At 31.7% G+C, this 17769-nt stretch overlaps 2 protein-coding genes across 3 annotated transcripts in view; both read right to left on the bottom strand.

The window, feature by feature from the left end:
- LOC134840748 (COP9 signalosome complex subunit 2-like) overlaps nt 1-17769 on the bottom strand; it is a 545309-nt gene that overhangs the window by 350215 nt on the left and 177325 nt on the right. The window lies entirely within an intron of this gene.
- On the bottom strand, nt 268-994 carry LOC134840153 (dephospho-CoA kinase-like). The gene has a single exon (XM_063855861.1). The coding sequence runs from the start codon at nt 987-989 to the stop codon at nt 288-290; it is 702 nt and encodes a 233-aa protein (XP_063711931.1). The 5' UTR covers nt 990-994; the 3' UTR covers nt 268-287.

The following is a 17769-nucleotide window of genomic DNA, read 5'->3' as shown; positions in this document are numbered from 1 at the left end:
AAAGCATTTAAGAAATCTAATTTGTCGTTCCAGCAACCCAATATAAGGTATAAAATAAGATAAACCACTTAAAAAATGAAAAGTTATCAAAAAATTAGTTGCAAAAATTACAACGACTTTCAATTTTTTCCACAAGCTCTTTCAAATCGTTCTTTAGATAAAGTCTTCGACGCATAAGACTCCGTTTGTTTTGATCTAGCCGATTAGTGGTGATCAAACTTTTAAAAATTTTTTCATCTAATTCTAAATTATGAGAAAAGTATTTCGAATATATAACAAAATAGATATTATAGTGCCCAATTTCTGACATAATTTAGTGCAGTATATGTAATGAGACATAGTCCAGTTACAGCTGATATGGCTATTAGTCTAAATTTCCAGTGACTTTTCCTTTTTTTCATAACTTCAATCACTTTTTCCACTTGAGGTAGAAGATTTTCCATTGGTCCATCATTTAGAATAACATGATCCGCATATGCTCTCTTTTCATCCAATGAGATTTGAGCATTGATTCTATTTTCAACTTCCTCACCTGACCAATCTGCGTTTCGGCCTTTTAACCTTTCGACTTGTTGGTCTCTACGACACCAAACAACAATAGTGCAATTAAGAATACTCAAGATTCGCTTTGTCTCGAATAATAAAGGGACATCCAATACAGCGAACTGTTTCCCTTTCAGAAAACAAACAAAAAGGTCAAAATAAAGGCGACGATAAATGGCTGGGTGCACAATAGCGTTCAAGCTTTTTCGTTTCGATTCATCCGCGAATATAATTTTACCTAATTTTGGTCTGTCTAAATTTCCATCAGGCAAAAGGACGTCTGGACCAAAAAGTTTCGCGATCTGAGTCAAAGCTGGTTCTCCTCTCTGTACCACTAAGCGTGCATATTCGTCTAAATCGAATACCGTGACTGCATGATTACGTAATAGTGACGTAACAGTGCTCTTGCCTGATCCAATGCCACCAGTCAGTCCTACCAAGAACATGAAACGAACCTTAAAATGGTCTCACATCTGAGTTTTAATATGATAGAGCTTTGATATCCAAATGTTTGACACCTGCTAATGCTTCTTCCTGTGTGATTATTTTGAGACATAAAAGAGAGCTTACTTTTACATAGTTAGATTCGGAAATTCATTTAATGAAATTCAGCTTCAGATTCCACAAAGTTCTGTAAAAAATGAAACTTTTTCATCACTTCCTCTTCTAAAATCGCCTAGTTGAGCCTAAAAATATTAATATGAAATGGGATTTTCAAAGTCAGACGGTTTTCCACAGCCAAACAGGATTACCACAGTCAGTATGAATTGTCCCAAAAGACTAGCCGCAAAAAACTGATTTCACTTATGCTACTTCAATTCACTTAACCTTCATCTTCAACTATTGAAAAAAAGGTACGTACATCTATCAATTATCAGAGTTCAAATCTATAAACGCATCAACTTTATGCATCAATACATCTTTCTAATTCATCACAATAATAAATAGCGAATTTGGGGAATAGGAGAAAGAAATCATTAACTAACTATAAGCACTAATTAATGCTAATGCTGGTTTGCAATCAGCAACGAACGGATTGGTTGGAAGAATTGAGTGAAGAGATCCGATTCTTCGAAACGAAAATAAGGTCAGTATATTTGATTCAATCAAACTCAAAGTAAGCAGTGGATAAATTAATGAGAAAACTGAGAAAAGGTTATTAAATTAAAGCTCATTCTCAACCACCACCGAGTTGCAGTACATAGACAGCCAAAATTACAGACAACACATGGTCAGAAATGTGTTGAATATTTCAACGAAAAGCATAAAAACAACGTTCAATCTATTTTATGATTAATCCGTCTGATCAAAAAAATATCAACTAAGAAAATTATTTTAAAGTGATGTGTCCAATCCAGGACCAACTACTTATTAACGATGCATTCAGATATAACATACCTCATAACACAGAAACAGAGAAAAATGTTGAAACAAAAAATGGGTTTTCAAGTGAGTAACCCATACAATAAAAAAATAGTAAAGAGTCTCCAAACGAGATACAAGAACAGTGTACTTGGTGCCTTAATTATTAGTGGAAGCTACTCTTAAGACACTGTTGTTACTTCTTGTCCCGCTACTGGAGTGGATTCACTGGTATCCGAAGACATTAAGAATTCCAGGAGAAAAAAGTTGCCAATATTGCAATCCTTGGATGGACAAATGACAAAAGAGACTACGCAATGGATCGGATGGCAAAGAAGTAGATATTGCGAACAAAATGGAGCAATTAATCACGAAATACCTTGAATGTAGTTTGTATTGACAATTATAATTGAAGAAAAAATAGAAAAATGTGAGGTGCGAGAATAAAGCACTGCAGAATTTCGCAAAAAAGTTGAACATACCTTTTAATAATGAGCTGAAATTGATGTACAGCACTTAATGAGTTGTTTTACAAACTGAGCTATCGAAAATACATGAACTATCAAAGATCTTTGAAGAGCATTGAGGCTTCTGTGCTAATATGTCTGTCGAGGACCGATATGCGCAGATCATAATTGCTCTGTTCTTATTCATTTTATTTGTGATTTAAATCGTTTTTTTTTAACTAACAGAAAAGTCATATACGGAAACACAAACCGATATAATGACTACACCTCTGAACTCATTGGCCCCCAGCCGAGGTGCCTCCATTTACACTAATGCTCAAATGCAGAAATTTTGGAATAAATTTCTGATAATTCAGAAATGAAACGAATATTACAAAAATCATCTAGGTCCTTTCTCAATGCCCAAAAATAATCTTTATCGGACTCATATAGCCCACTCGGCTCTACTCGAAATATATATTAAATCTATCTCATTTTCCCTGATTTTGGGAAACATGAATATATCCGTAAACTCAAATATCAGGTTGTACTGATAAAATTGAACAATTTGAAAATAATTTATACACCGGGCTCAACCTTAGTCTTTGCTGATATCCAAAACTATTAAATTGAGCTTAAAACTATTCCAAATGAAATGAAAGTTATTTTGGACAATGGAGAACAAATTAATTTTTCAGTGCTCCATAGACATGATTAAAAAACATCAAAACAATTGCTATCCGGTCATTGCGGAAAACAGAAAGCGATAAATGAAATGACAAAGGAGAAAGCAGTAATGAAGATGCTCCAGACTATTTTAAAGAGTCCTTAGTTCGATTCAAAACATAACAAATTTTTTCGATTTGGGAAACAAATTAACCAAATCAAACGACATCTTTCCCAGAAACAAATGACCAAAAAACTAATGAGGAAAACCCGGATGAAATAGGTGCACTGGACGATCCCCTAGAAAAATCAGAACCGCTTGGTTTATGCGAGGGCAATGTTGAGAACCTCCTTGAAGATCTGGTTGAAGCTAAAAATGATTTTGAAAATCAAACAACGACTTCAAAAATAGTCGAACACCCCCCTTAATCTCCATTCTGAAAATAATAAAGCAAACTCTCTGGAATTAATAGCTAAACTGAGTGCGTCCGCAAAGGAAGCAACTTAAGACGTTGAAACAATGCAACGATTCCGTAATTGTAGACATCAAGAATTGCCTTCAGCAAAACGAAAAACCCGAGAGGAACAAAAAAATCCTTAGTGAAGAAAAAGGATTAAAAGCTTATATCAAGCATTTTAAATTATTGTTAAGTGAAGATCAAAATGATCTTTTATGCATTAACGAATATAATCCTGACTACACTCACAGTCCAAAAATCAGCTTGTCCATCTCCCTAGTGTTGAATTGCTTTGAATTAGCTGATAAACATCCTCTCAGTTGCCATCACGTGATGCAAAACCTTTGGAAACAAACAAAAGATATTTCTGTCGACCTGGACTCTACGAATGGGTAAACATACTTCTTCATGATTGTCTAGAAGGTCAAAAAACAAACCTTAAGGAAAGGTTTTGTATGAAGCTCCCATACAGCAATGGACAATCCCAATGAAAACAATCCACATCGATCACACAGGTCCACTATGACCATCAAGTCATAGCAAGAGCTTTTGCTTACTTGCATACTCTAGAACCCATGCATACTCTAGAAACCATAAAATTCTTAGAGAAAGAATAACCACATTTAGTATCCCATAACAAATGATTCCTGATAATGGAAGTGCATTCATGAGCAACCACGTTGCTCATTGGTCCTCAGAATTGGGGATGACGCTAAGATCGAGAACTATATATTCGCCTTGTGGAAAGTACTGGGTTAAATGTTTTTTTTGTTACTTCACTTTTCCGTTAGCCCAAGGCGAATATATATATAGAAAGCTCGTTATTAGTCCTCCAACATGCAAAAAAGTAATAATAAGAACATTTAAAATAGTTTTCTGTTACAGGATTCTTGATTAATGTTTCGATAAAAACTCATATTCGTCTCGAAAATTTAGTTTTTATCGCTATCAGAGAGTGAAAAAAATGACCAAAAATGGGTCAATTAAAAAAAAACGAAATTTTTTAATAGTTTCAGTCTTTTTCAGAAAACGAAGTGATATTTCCTAAACGTAACACATCAAGCCCAATTTTTCAAAGAAAAGAATTAAAGAAATTTAGCGAGTAAAAAAAGTTATAAAGGAAAAACTAGTAAAAAACAGCGTTTTTTCAAAAAAGTGCACCTACAGGGAGCCAGATCTCAACAACGCATTTGAAATTTGATCTCATAATGTTTTTAAAAAGTGACTCGCAAGTAGGACAAGAGCTGATTCTTCCATAGAGTTTCGAGAAAAGCTCATTTTCTTACCGAAAAATTAGTTTTCATCGCTATCAGAGGTTGAAAAAAATGACTAAAATGGGTCAATTGTTTTTAAAGTAACAGAAAATTTTTAGATAATTACAGTCGGTTTCAGAAAGTGAGGTGATACTTTCTAAACAAAACACATCAAGCCTAATTTTTTAAAGAAAAAACTAGGGAAATTTAGCGAGTGAAAAAAAATTATAAAGTAAAAACTAGTAAAAAACTGCGTTTTTTCAAAAAGTGCAAATACATTGAGCCAGATATTAAAAACCCAAATGAAATTTGAGAAAATTTTTAATCCATAAGATAGGTGCTATGTAGATTCTTTTTTGATTAAGGTTAAACTTTTCATTAAAAATTCGTCTTCACGTCAAAAATGTATTTTAAACTTTTTCAAATGCTTGTACATTAGCCTCAAAATTGGTCAATTTTTACTCCAATTTTTTTTAAATTTTTTCTTTTCAAACTTTAGACATTTTCAAATTTTTTTTAAATCTGAGTTAACTTAGCTGTGGACTGACTTAAAAAAAACAATTATGAGCCCAATTTCCTCCGCAAAAAAAATGATATCTGCCGATTTATGGTCGAAAATTGCGTTTTTCTGGAAAAATGGAACGTTTCTTCGTGAATAACTCTTTGAAAAAATGTTTCTATCATTTGCCGTTTTTTTGAGAAATCTCATTTTTTGAGATATCCTGAAGATTTTGATGATACCGATTAGTCACATTTTGTTCTCCACTATGACACAGTTTAAAAAATTAATATAAAAAGAGAAAAATGGAACGTTTCTTCGTGAATAACTCTTTGAAAAAATGTTTCTATCATTTGCCGTTTTTTTCATGGTTCGGCGCGTCTAAAGTTCTTTCTACAAAGTATACATCATCTTTGCATCAAAATTTCGTCTTCATGCCGGAAAATTGAAATTAGTGACTCTCTGAAGCTCAAAATGGAACTCAGAGGTGGTTTTTTTTGGTCAAAATTTTTTTCGTTCCGGTCGAGCTTTGTTGGGCAAAACGTTAAGTACGTGTTGAAAAATTGCATTCGTGTCTTATTTCACTCAAAATTCAGTTACTTATCTTGAAAATTCACATTTACAGGCTAGTAAAAATAGGGTTTTTCGCAATTTTTTTTATAAGACTGCGAAAAATTGTTGAAAACTTACAAAAATATGTGGGGTGGTACTCTAGTTGTTGCTCTTTATGATGCAACAAACCGCACTGAGCTATCTAGCGCTGAAAATTTTTTATAGGTATTCTAAAAAGTAAGCTAAAATAAAAAACTGGTTAATGACTCAACTTTGAGACTTCATAACTCTTTGAAAAAAAATAGTATAGAGTTTAAAAAGTGTTCAGTAGTTAGCTCTTAGAAAGTTCAGTGCGGTTCAGTTTGGGTTTTATGCTGCTTTCAGTCAAAAAAGTTATGGGCTTTCAAAAATTCCAAAAATCACAAAAAAAGCGTTTTTTGGCCATTTTTGAAGGCTCATAACTTTGATAAAACTTGTTCGATATCCAAAAAAAACAGCATTACAGGAAACTCAAAGTGTGCTAAGCCTAGATCGAAGAAAAAAAAATGATTTCAGTCAGCGAAAAAAAAGTTATTGGCTTTAAACTTGGTTTCAACTGAAAATTGTGCTTTTTAGTGCAAATTTTGATCGCCTATTACTTGACAAAAAAAACGTGAACTGACTCAAAAAAATGTGGAGGTCTTTCACATGGTGTAAATAAGAACTGGTTACATGGGTTTGGCGATTTTGCAGTTGAAAAAAAAGTTAGGGGCCTTCAAAAAAGCTAGAAATCACAGAAAACGCGTTTTTTTGCACTTTTGAGGACACTTAATTAAAAGAGATTTCCAGATATATCAATAATTTTCATATCAAGTGTTCACCATAGCCAGGTCTACACTGTGACGAAGTTTCATCAAAAACCAAAAATTCAAAAAAAAGTTAGAGGTCCTCAAACTTGCACAAAAAATTGATTTTTTGAAATTTTTAGCATTTTTGAAGCTTGATAACTCATCGAGTTTTACTTAAAACAACACAAAAAAGGTGACAATGCTCATAAATTGTAGAGTTATAATCAATCAAAAAAAAATCGGCTGAAATAATTTTGATGTCAAAGCTTAACCAACTGCATGAAAATAGAATGACTAAGTTTGAGCATTATTCATTAATGAGAAAAAAAGTTAGAGGTCCTCAAATTTGCAGCAAAATCAGTTTACAGTTTTAACTGATTTTTTTCGCGTTTTTTGAGGACCTCTAACTCAAAGACTACTTGAGATATCCTGAAGTTTGAGTAATGACTAAGTTTGAGCATTATTCATAAATTAGAAAAAAAGTTAGAGGTCCTCAAATTTGCAGCAAAATCCTGAAGTTTGAGTAATGACTAAGTTTGAGCATTATTCATAAATTAGAAAAAAAGTTAGGGTTCTCAAATTTGCAGCAAAATCAATTTACAGTTTTTACTGATTTTTTTCGCGTTTTTTGAGGACCTCTAACTCAAAGACCACTTGAGATATCCTAAAGATTTTGATGAAAACGATTAGTCACATTTTGTTCTCCACTATGACAGTTTAAAAAATTAATATAAAAAGAGAAAAACGGAACGTTTCTTCGTGAATAACTCTTTGAAAAAATGTTTCTATCATTTGCTGTTTTTTTTCATGGTTCGGCGCGTCAAAAGTTCTTTCTACAAAGTATACATCATCTTTGCATAAAAACTTCGTCTTCATGCCGGAAAATTGAAATTAGTGACTCTCTGAAGCTCAAAAATGGAACTCAGAGGTGGTTTTTTTGGTCAAAATTTTTTTTCGTTCCGGTCGAGCTTTGTTGGGTAAAACGTTAAGTACTTGTTGGAAAATTGCATTCGTGTCTTATTTCACTCAAAATTCAGTTACTTATCTTGAAAATTCACATTTACAGGTTAGTAAGAATAGGGTTTTTCGCAATTTTTTTTATAAGACTGCGAAAAATTGTTGAAAACTTACAAAAATTTGTGGGGTGGTACTCTAGTTGTTGCTCTTTATGATGCAACAAACCGCACTGACCATCTTTGCATAAAAATTTCGTCTTCATGCCGGAAAATTGAAATTAGTGACTCTCTGAAGCTCAAAAATGGAACTCAGAGGTGGTTTTTTTTTGGTCAAAATTTTTTTTCGTTCCGGTCGAGCTTTGTTGGGTTAAACGTTAAGTACTTGTTGGAGAATTGCATTCGTGTCTTATTTCACTCAAAATTCAGTTACTTATCTTGAAAATTCACATTTACAGGTTAGTAAAAATAGGGTTTTTCGCAATTTTTTATATGAAACTGCGAAAAATTGTTGAAAACTTACAAAAATTTGTGGGGTGGTACTATAGTTGTTGCTCTTTATGATGCAACAAACCGCATTGACCATCTTTGCATAAAAATTTCGTCTTCATGCCGGAAAATTGAAATTATTGACTCTCTGAAGCTCAAAATGGAACTCAGGTGGTTTTTTTTTGGTCAAAATTTTTTTCGTTCCGGTGTAGCTTTGTTGGGCAAAACGTTAAGAACGTGTTGGAAAATTGCATTCGTGTCTTATTTCACTCAAAATTCAGTTACTTATCTTGAAAATTCACATTTACAGGTTAGTAAAAATAGGGTTTTTCGCAATTTTTTTTATAAGACTGCGATAATTGTTGAAAACTTACAAAAATTTGTGGGGTGGTACTCTAGTTGTTGCTCTTTATGATGCAACAAACCGCACTGAGCTATCTAGCGCTGAAAAATTTTTATAGGTATTTTAAAAAGTAAGCTAAAAATAAAAAAACTGGTTATTGACTCAACTTTGAGACTTCATAACTCTTTGAAAAAAAATAGTATAGAGCTTAAAAAGTGTTCAGTAGTTAGCTCTTAGAAAGTTCAGTGCGGTTCAGTTTGGGTTTTATGCTGCTTTCAGCCATAAAAAATTATGGCCATTTTTGAAGGCTCATAACTTTGATAAAACTTTTTCGATATCCAAAAAAACAGCATTACAGGTAGCTCAAAGTGTGCTAAGCCTAGATCGCCAGCAAAAAAAACGTTATTGGCTTTAAACTTGGTTTCAACTGAAAACTGTGCTTTTTAGTGCAAATTTTGATCGCCTATTACTTGACAAAAAAAACGTAAACTGACTCAAAAAAATGTGGAGGTCTTTAACAAGGTGTAAATAAGAACTGGTTACATGGGTTTGGCGATTTTGCTGTTGAAAAAAAAGTTAGGGGCCTTCAAAAAAGCTAGAAATCACAAAAAACGCGTTTTTTTGCACTTTTTGAGGACACTTAACTAAAAGAGATTTCCAGATATATCAATAATTTTCATATCAAGTGTTCACCATAGCCAGGTCTACACTGTGACGAAGTTTCATCAAAAACCAAAAATTCAAAAAAAAGTTAGAGGTCCTCAAAATTGCACAAAAAATGGATTTTTTGAAATTTTTAGCATTTTTGAAGCTTGATAACTCATCGAGTTTTACTTTAAACAACACAAAAAAAGTGACAATGCTCAAAAACTAGAGTAACAATCAATAAAAAAAACGGCTGAATTGCATTGGTTGATTCAGAATTCTCTTTCAAAAATTGCTAAAAATCGAAAATTTCGTTTTTTTGGGCAATTTTTGAGGATCTGTTTCTCATTAAAAAAAACCATCATAATTTTGATGTCAAAGCTTAACCAACTGCATGACAACAGAATGACTAAGTTTGAGCATTATTCATTAATTAGAAAAAAAGTTAGAGGTCCTCAAATTTGCAGCAAAATCAGTTTACAGTTTTTACTGATTCTTTTCGCGTTTTTTGAGGACCTCTAACTCAAAGACTACTTGAGATATCCTGAAGTTTGAGTAATGACTAAGTTTGAGCATTATTCATAAATTAGGAAAAAAGTTAGAGGTCCTCAAATTTGCAGCAAAATCCTGAAGTTTGAGTAATGACTAAGTTTGAGCATTATTCATAAATAAGAAAAAAAAGTAAGAGGTCCTCAAATTTGCAGCAAAATCAGTTTACAGTTTTTACTGATTTTTTTCGCGTTTTTTGAGGACCTCTAACTCAAAGACCACTTGAGATATCCTAAAGATTTTGATGATAACGATTAGTCACATTTTGTTCTCCACTATGACACAGTTTAAAAAATTAATATAAAAAGAGAAAAAAGTTACAGGTCCTCAAAATTGTAGCAAAATGGACGTTTTTCGAAATGTGTCAATTTTTTGGCAAAATTTGAAGATATATAACTTGAAACTTTTTGCAAAAAATTAATGATTTTTTGATATATTGTTACCATAGCAAAGGTCAATTGTTTAAAGAGCAAGGATTCAAAAGTTTAAAGAGCAAAATTAAAGAAAAAAAAATAAGTGCTCTCAAAAATTTACAAAAAAAAACAGATAGCTTAAGAAAGCTCGTTATTAGTCCTCCAACATTTAAAAAAGTAATAATAAGAATATTTAAAATAGTTTTCTGTTACAGGATTCTTCATTAATGTTTCGATAAAAACTCACACTCGTACCGAAAAATTAGTTTTTATCGCTATCAGAGAGTGAAAAAAATGACCAAAAATGGGTCATTTAAAAAAAAAACGAAAATTTTAAATAGTTTCAGTCTTTTTCAGAAAACGAAGTGATATTCCCTAAACGTAACACATCAAGCGCAATTTTTCAAAGAAAAGAATTAAAGAAATTTAGCGAGTAAAAAAAGTTATAAAGGAAAAACTAGTAAAAAACAGCGTTTTTTCAAAAAAGTGCACCTACAGGGAGCCAGATCTCAACAACGCATTTGAAATTTGATCTCATAATGTTTTTAAAAAGTGACTCGCAAGTAGGACAAGAGCTGATTCTTCCATAGATTTTCGAGAAAAGCTCATTTTCTTACCGAAAAATTAGTTTTCATCGCTATCAGAGGTTGAAAAAAATGACTAAAATGGGTCAATTGTTTTTAAAGTAAAAGAAAATTTTTAGATAATTACAGTCGGTTTCAGAAAGTGAGGTGATACTTTCTAAACAAAACACATCAAGCCTAATTTTTTAAAGAAAAAACTAGGGAAATTTAGCGAGTGAAAAAAAATTATAAAGTAAAAACTAGTAAAAAACTGCGTTTTTTCAAAAAGTGCAAATACATTGAGCCAGATATTAAAAACCCAAATGAAATTTGAGAAAATTTTTAATCCATAAGATAGGTGCTATGTAGATTCTTTTTTGATTAAGGTTAAACTTTTCATTAAAAATTCGTCTTCACGTCAAAAAATGTATTTTAAACTTTTTCAAATGCTTGTACATTAGCCTCAAAATTGGTCAATTTTTACTCGTTTTTTTAATTTTTTCTTTTCAAATTTTAGACCTTTTCAAATGTTTTTTTAATCCGAGTTAACTTAGCTGTGGACTGACTTGAAAAAAACAATTATGAGCCCAATTTCCTCCGCAAAAAATGATATCTGCCGATTAATTGTCGAAAATTGCGTTTTTCTGGAAAAATGGAACGTTTCTTCGTGAATAACTCTTTAAAAAATGTTTCTATCATTTGCCGTTTTTTGCGATATCTCATTTATTGAGATATCCTGAAGACTTTGATGATCACGATTAGTCACATTTTGTTCTCCACTATGACAGTTTAAAAAATTAATATAAAAAGAGAAAAATGGAACGTTTCTTCGTGAATAATTCTTTGAAAAAATGTTTCTATCATTTGCCTGTTTGTTCATGGTTCGGCGCGTCAAAAGTTCTTTCTACAAAGTATACATCATCTTTGCATAAAAATTTCGTCTTCATACCGGAAAATTGAAATTAGTGACTCTCTGAAGCTCAAAATGGAACTCAGAGGTGGTTTTTTTTGGTCAAAATGTTTTTCGTTCCGGTCAAGCTTTGTTGGGCAAAACGTTAAGTACGTGTTGGAAAATTGCATTCGTGTCTTATTTCACTCAAAATTCAGTTACTTATCTTGAAAATTCACATTTACAGGTTAGTAAAAATAGGGTTTTTCGCAATTTTTTTTATAAGACTGCGAAAAATTGTTGAAAACTTACAAAAATTTGTGGGGTGGTACTCTAGTTGTTGCTCTTTGTGATGCAACAAACCGCACTGAGCTATCTAGCGCTGAAAATTTTTTATAGGTATTCTAAAAAGTAAGCTAAAAATAAAAAAACTGGTTATTGACTCAACTTTGAGACTTCATAACTCTTTGAAAAAAAATAGTATAGAGTTTAAAAAGTGTTCAGTAGTTAGCTCTTAGAAAGTTCAGTGCGGTTCAGTTTGGGTTTTATGCTGCTTTCAGCCAAAAAAAAATTATGGCCATTTTTGAAGGCTCATAACTTTGATAAAACTTTTTCGATATCCAAAAAAAACAGCATTACAGGTAACGCAAAGTGTGCTAAGCCTAGATCGAAGCAAAAAATGAATTCAGTCAGCGAAAAAAACGTTATTGGCTTTAAACTTGGTTTCAACTGAAAATTGTGCTTTTCAGTGCAAATTTTGATCGCCTATTACTTGACAAAAAAAACGTAAACTGACTCAAAAAATGTGGAGGTCTTTAACAAGGTGTAAATAAGAACTGGTTACATGGGTTTGGCGATTTTGCTGTTGAAAAAAATGTTAGGGGCCTTCAAAAAAAGCTAGAAATCACAAAAACGCGTTTTTTTGCACTTTTTGAGGACACTTAACTAAAAGAGATTTCCAGATATATCAATAATTTTCATATCAAGTGTTCACCATAGCCAGGTCTACACTGTGACGAAGTTTCATCAAAAACCAAAAACTCAAAAAAAAGTTAGAGGTCCTCAAACTTGCACAAAAAATAGATTTTTTGAAATTTTTAGCATTTTTGAAGCTTGATAACTCATCGAGTTTTACTTAAAACAACACAAAAAAAAGGTGACAATGCTCAAAAACTGTCGAGTAATAATCAATCAAAAAAAATCGGCTGAAATAATTTTGATGTCAAAGCTTAACCAACTGCATGAAAATAGAATGACTAAGTTTGAGCATTATTCATTAATGAGAAAAAAGTTAGAGGTCCTCAAATTTGCAGCAAAATCAGTTTACAGTTTTAACTGATTTTTTTCGCGTTTTTTGAGGACCTCTAACTCAAAGACTACTTGAGATATCCTGAAGTTTGAGTAATGACTAAGTTTGAGCATTATTCATAAATTAGAAAACAAGAGGTCCTCAAATTTGCAGCAAAATCCTGAAGTTTGAGTAATGACTAAGTTTGAGCATTATTCATAAATAAGAAAAAAAAGTAAGAGGTCCTCAAATTTGCAGCAAAATCAGTTAACAGTTTTTACTGATTTTTTTTCGCGTTTTTTGAGGACCTCTAACTCAAAGACCACTTGAGATATCCTAAAGATTTTGATGATAACGATTAGTCACAATTTGTTCTCCACTATGACACAGTTTAAAAAATTAATATAAAAAGAGAAAAAAGTTACAGGTCCTCAAAATTGTAGCAAAATGGACGCTTTTCGAAATGTGTCAATTTTTTGGCAAAATTCGAAGATATATAACTTGAAACTTTTTGCAAAAAATTAATGATTTTTTGATATATTGTTACCATAGCAAAGGTCAATTGTTTAAAGAGCAAGGATTCAAAAGTTCAAAGAGCAAAATTAAAGAAAAAAAAATTAGTGCTCCCAAAAATCTACAAAAAAAAACAGATAGCTTAAGAAAGCTCGTTATTAGTCCTCCAACATTTTAAAAAGTAATAATAAGAATATTTAAAATAGTTTTCTGTTACAGGATTCTTCATTAATGTTTCGATAAAAACTCATACTCGTACCGAAAAATTAGTTTTTATCGCTATCAGAGAGTGAAAAAAATGACCAAAAATGGGTCATTTAAAAAAAAACGAAAATTTTAAATAGTTTCAGTCTTTTTCAGAAAACGAAGTGATATTTCCTAAACGTAACACATCAAGCACAATTTTTCAAAGAAAAGAATTAAAGAAATTTAGTGAGTAAAAGAAAGTTATAAAGGAAAAACTAGTAAAAAACTGCGTTTTTTCAAAAAAGTGCACCTACAGGGAGCCAGATCTCAACAACGCATTTGAAATTTGATCTCAAAATGTTTTTAAAAAGTGACTCGCAAGTAGGACAAGAGCTTTTTCTTCCATAGATTTTCGAGAAAAGCTCATTTTCTTACCGAAAAATTAGTTTTCATCGCTATCAGAGGTTGAAAAAAATGACTAAAATGGGTCAATTCTTTTTTAAGAAAAAGAAAATTTTTAGATACTTACAGCCTGTTTCAGAAAGTGAAGTGATACTTTCTAAACGCAACACATCACGCCTAATTTTTTAAAGAAAAAATTAGGGAAATTTAGCGAGTGAAAAAAAAGTTATAAAGTAAAAACTAGTAAAAACTGCGTTTTTTCAAAAAAGTGCAAATACATTGAGCCAGATCTTAAAAACCCGAATGAAATTTGAGAAAATTTTTCATCCATAAGATAGGTGCTATGTAGATTCTTTTTTGATTAAGGTTAAACTTTTCATTGAAAATTCGTCTTCGTCAAAAAATGTATTTTAAACTTTTTCAAACGCTTGTACATTAGCCTCAAAATTGGTCAATTTTTACTCGTTTTTTAAATTTTTTCTTTTCAAATTTTAGCCCTTTTCAAATTTTTTTTAAATCTGAGTTAACTTAGCTGTGGACTCACTTGAAAAATACAATTATGAGCCCAATTTCCTCCGCAAAAAATGATATCTGCCGATTTATTGTCGAAAATTGCGTTTTTCTGGAAAAATGGAACGTTTCTTCGTGAATAACTCTTTGAAAAAATGTTTCTATCATTTGCCGTTTTTTGAGATATCCTGAAGACTTTGATGATAACGATTAGTCACATTTTGTTCTCCACTATGACACAGTTTAAAAAATTAATATAAAAAGAGAAAAATGGAACGTTTCTTCGTGAATAACTCTTTGAAAAAATGTTTCTATCATTTGCCGTTTTGTTCATGGTTCGGCGCGTCAAAAGTTCTTTCTACAAAGTATACATCATCTTTGCATAAAAATTTCGTCTTCATACCGGAAAATTGAAATTAGTGACTCTCTGAAGCTCAAAATGGAACTCGTTTTTTTTTTGGTCAAAATGTTTTTCGTTCCGGTCGAGCTTTGTTGGGCAAAACGTTAAGTACGTGTTGGAAAATTGCATTCGTGTCTTATTTCACTCAAAATTCAGTTACTTATCTTGAAAATTCACATTTACAGGTTAGTAAGAATAGGGTTTTTCGCAATTTTTTTTATAAGACTGCGAAAAATTGTTGAAAACTTACAAAAATTTGTGGGGTGGTACTCTAGTTGTTGCTCTTTATGATGCAACAAACCGCACTGAGCTATCTAGCGCTGAAAATTTTTTATAGGTATTCTAAAAAGTAAGCTAAAAATAAAAAAACTGGTTATTGACTCAACTTTGAGACTTCATAACTCTTTGAAAAAAAATAGTATAGAGTTTAAAAAGTGTTCAGTAGTTAGCTCTTAGAAAGTTCAGTGCGGTTCAGTTTGGGTTTTATGCTGCTTTCAGCCAAAAAAAAATTATGGCCATTTTTGAAGGCTCATAACTTTGATAAAACTTTTTCGATATCCAAAAAAAACAGCATTACAGGTAACTCAAAGTGTGCTAAGCCTAGATCGAAGCAAAAAATGAATTCAGTCAGCGAAAAAAAAAACGTTTTTGGCTTTAAACTTGGTTTCAACTGAAAATTGTGCTTTTCAGTGCAAATTTTGATCGCCTATTACTTGACAAAAAAAACGTAAACTGACTCAAAAAAATGTGGAGGTCTTTAACAAGGTGTAAACAAGAACTGGTTACATGGGTTTGGCGATTTTGCAGTTGAAAAAAAAGTTAGGGGCCTTCAAAAAAGCTAGAAATCACAAAAAACGCGTTTTTTTGCACTTTTGAGGACACTTAACTAAAAGAGATTTCCAGATATATCAATAATTTTCATATCAAGTGTTCACCATAGCCAGGTCTACACTGTGACGAAGTTTCATCAAAAACCAAAAATTCAAAAAAAAAGTTAGAGGTCCTCAAACTTGCACAAAAAATGGATTTTTTGAAATTTTTAGCATTTTTGAAGCTTGATAACTCATCGAGTTTTACTTAAAACAACACAAAAAAAGGTGACAATGCTCAAAAACTGTAGAGTAACAATCAATCAAAAAAATCGGCTGAATTGCATTGGTTGATTCAGAATTCTCTTTCAAAAATTGCTAAAAATCGAAACTTTCGTTTTTTTTTGGCAATTTTTGAGGATCTGTAACTCATTAAAAAAAAACCATCATAAATTTGATGTCAAAGCTTAACCAACTGCATGACAACAGAATGACTTAGTTTGAGCATTATTCATAATTTAGAAAAAAAAGTTAGTCCTCAAATTTGCAGCAAAATCAGTTTACAGTTTTTACTGATTTTTTTCGCGTTTTTTGAGTACCTCTAACTCAAAGACCACTTGAGATATCCTGAAGATTTTGATGATAACGATTAGTCACATTTTGTTCTCCACTATGACACAGTTTAAAAAATTAATATAAAGAGAGAAAAAAGTTACAGGTCCTCAAAATTGTAGCAAAATGGACTGTTTTCGAAATTTGTCAATTTTTTAGCAAACTTTGAAGATACATAACTCAGAAAATACTTGCAATAAAATATTGAATTTTGGATATGTTGTTACCGTAGCAAAGATCCATTGTTGAGCAAAGGTTAAAACACTTGAAAAGCTAAATTAGAAAAAACTCATTTGAGCTCCCCATATTTGCAAAAAAAGAGATAGCTTAGAAAACTCGTTATTAGTCCTCCAACATGCAAAAAGTAATAACAAAATTAAAAATATTTTTTTTGTTACAGGATTACTGTTACTGGATCTCAGTGTACCGACAAAACTCTTATCAATCAACATTGCCGACAATGGTTTTTCTCCTAGGAGCTAGTTCATTATCTGCTTATAATACGTTGAGTTACAGAACAAAAAAAATTTACAAGGGATCTTTCTTTGCGGCGCCCTGTTTGTCATTTAACCACAAAGATAAAATTAAAAATGTAAATTATCTGCTTCAAAAGGAGCATGGAAAGCTGAAGCGAAAAAACGATATGAAAAACGATAGTGAAATGGCATGATGTAATAAACAATTCCATAACTCCACATAAGAGCAACAACAACATCGGTCTGACAACAGAAGAACTAACTCAGATGTTGCTAAGTCAAAAAGACAAAATAAATTCCATCATTTACTGTCAAAGAATTGCTACTAACAACATTTTTAAGTCCCTTCTGAAAACAAAAATACTGGTTATTCCTTTATTTGTTTCCAACTTCAACAAATCCATCCGTGCAAAAAATTGGAATCAAAACTTATGCTGATTGTATGGACCAAAAGGAATAACCTCAAAAGCCTAGTCTACAAGTCCAAAAAACTTAAACCCTCGAAAAAGGAAAGGAAAAAAATCAGGTAGAGGAAGTCGTTAAAAAAAACAAGCCATCGAAAAGAGAAAGGGAAAGAAAGAAAAGACAAGCTTCGCAAACAGAGTGAACAAGAAAAGCATTACAGATGACAGAAGAACCTGTAAGGTTACAGGTGGTTGTGTGTCTATAGTTTTCAAAGATAATTTCAGTGTATTTTTAGGGCTCACAGAAGGAAGAGGAAGACGATTGGATCAACTGTTTTTTATGTCCCATTTTAAAATTAATTATGTTCTTTGTTTATCTTTCGCAGCTGTGATGAAAAAAACGACTCTCAAAGAAATCTTAGGTCTAAATAAACACAACACTAAATAGCAATAAACGTACAATTTTCCTCAATTATCTCGATTTCAAACTAACAATTTAAATGCAATCATTTTTCTTAATGCTGAGAAGTCAAACAGTGTGTTTGTTTTTTCAATTTCATTTTTTCTTAATTTTCTTGTTTTTTTTTCTAGGAATTGTCCAATCATTTAATGTTTGCTTTTTTTCTGCTGGTTTGTTCTTCTGTCAGTTTTTTCTTTGTTTTAATTGATGGTCCATATTGTTTGTTTTCGTTTTGTTCTTCTAGGATTCATCCTATTGA

Source organism: Symsagittifera roscoffensis, chromosome 2 (assembly GCF_963678635.1).
Source record: "Symsagittifera roscoffensis chromosome 2, txSymRosc1.1, whole genome shotgun sequence".
Classification (NCBI taxonomy): domain Eukaryota; kingdom Metazoa; phylum Xenacoelomorpha; order Acoela; family Convolutidae; genus Symsagittifera; species Symsagittifera roscoffensis.
This window is presented reverse-complemented; position numbering and strand designations above follow the sequence as displayed.

What these genes read in the sequence shown, in the direction of transcription:
- LOC134840153 (XM_063855861.1), bottom strand. Translation starts at nt 989, where the DNA reads ATGTTCTTGGTAGGACTGACTGGTGGCATTGGATCAGGCAAGAGCACT.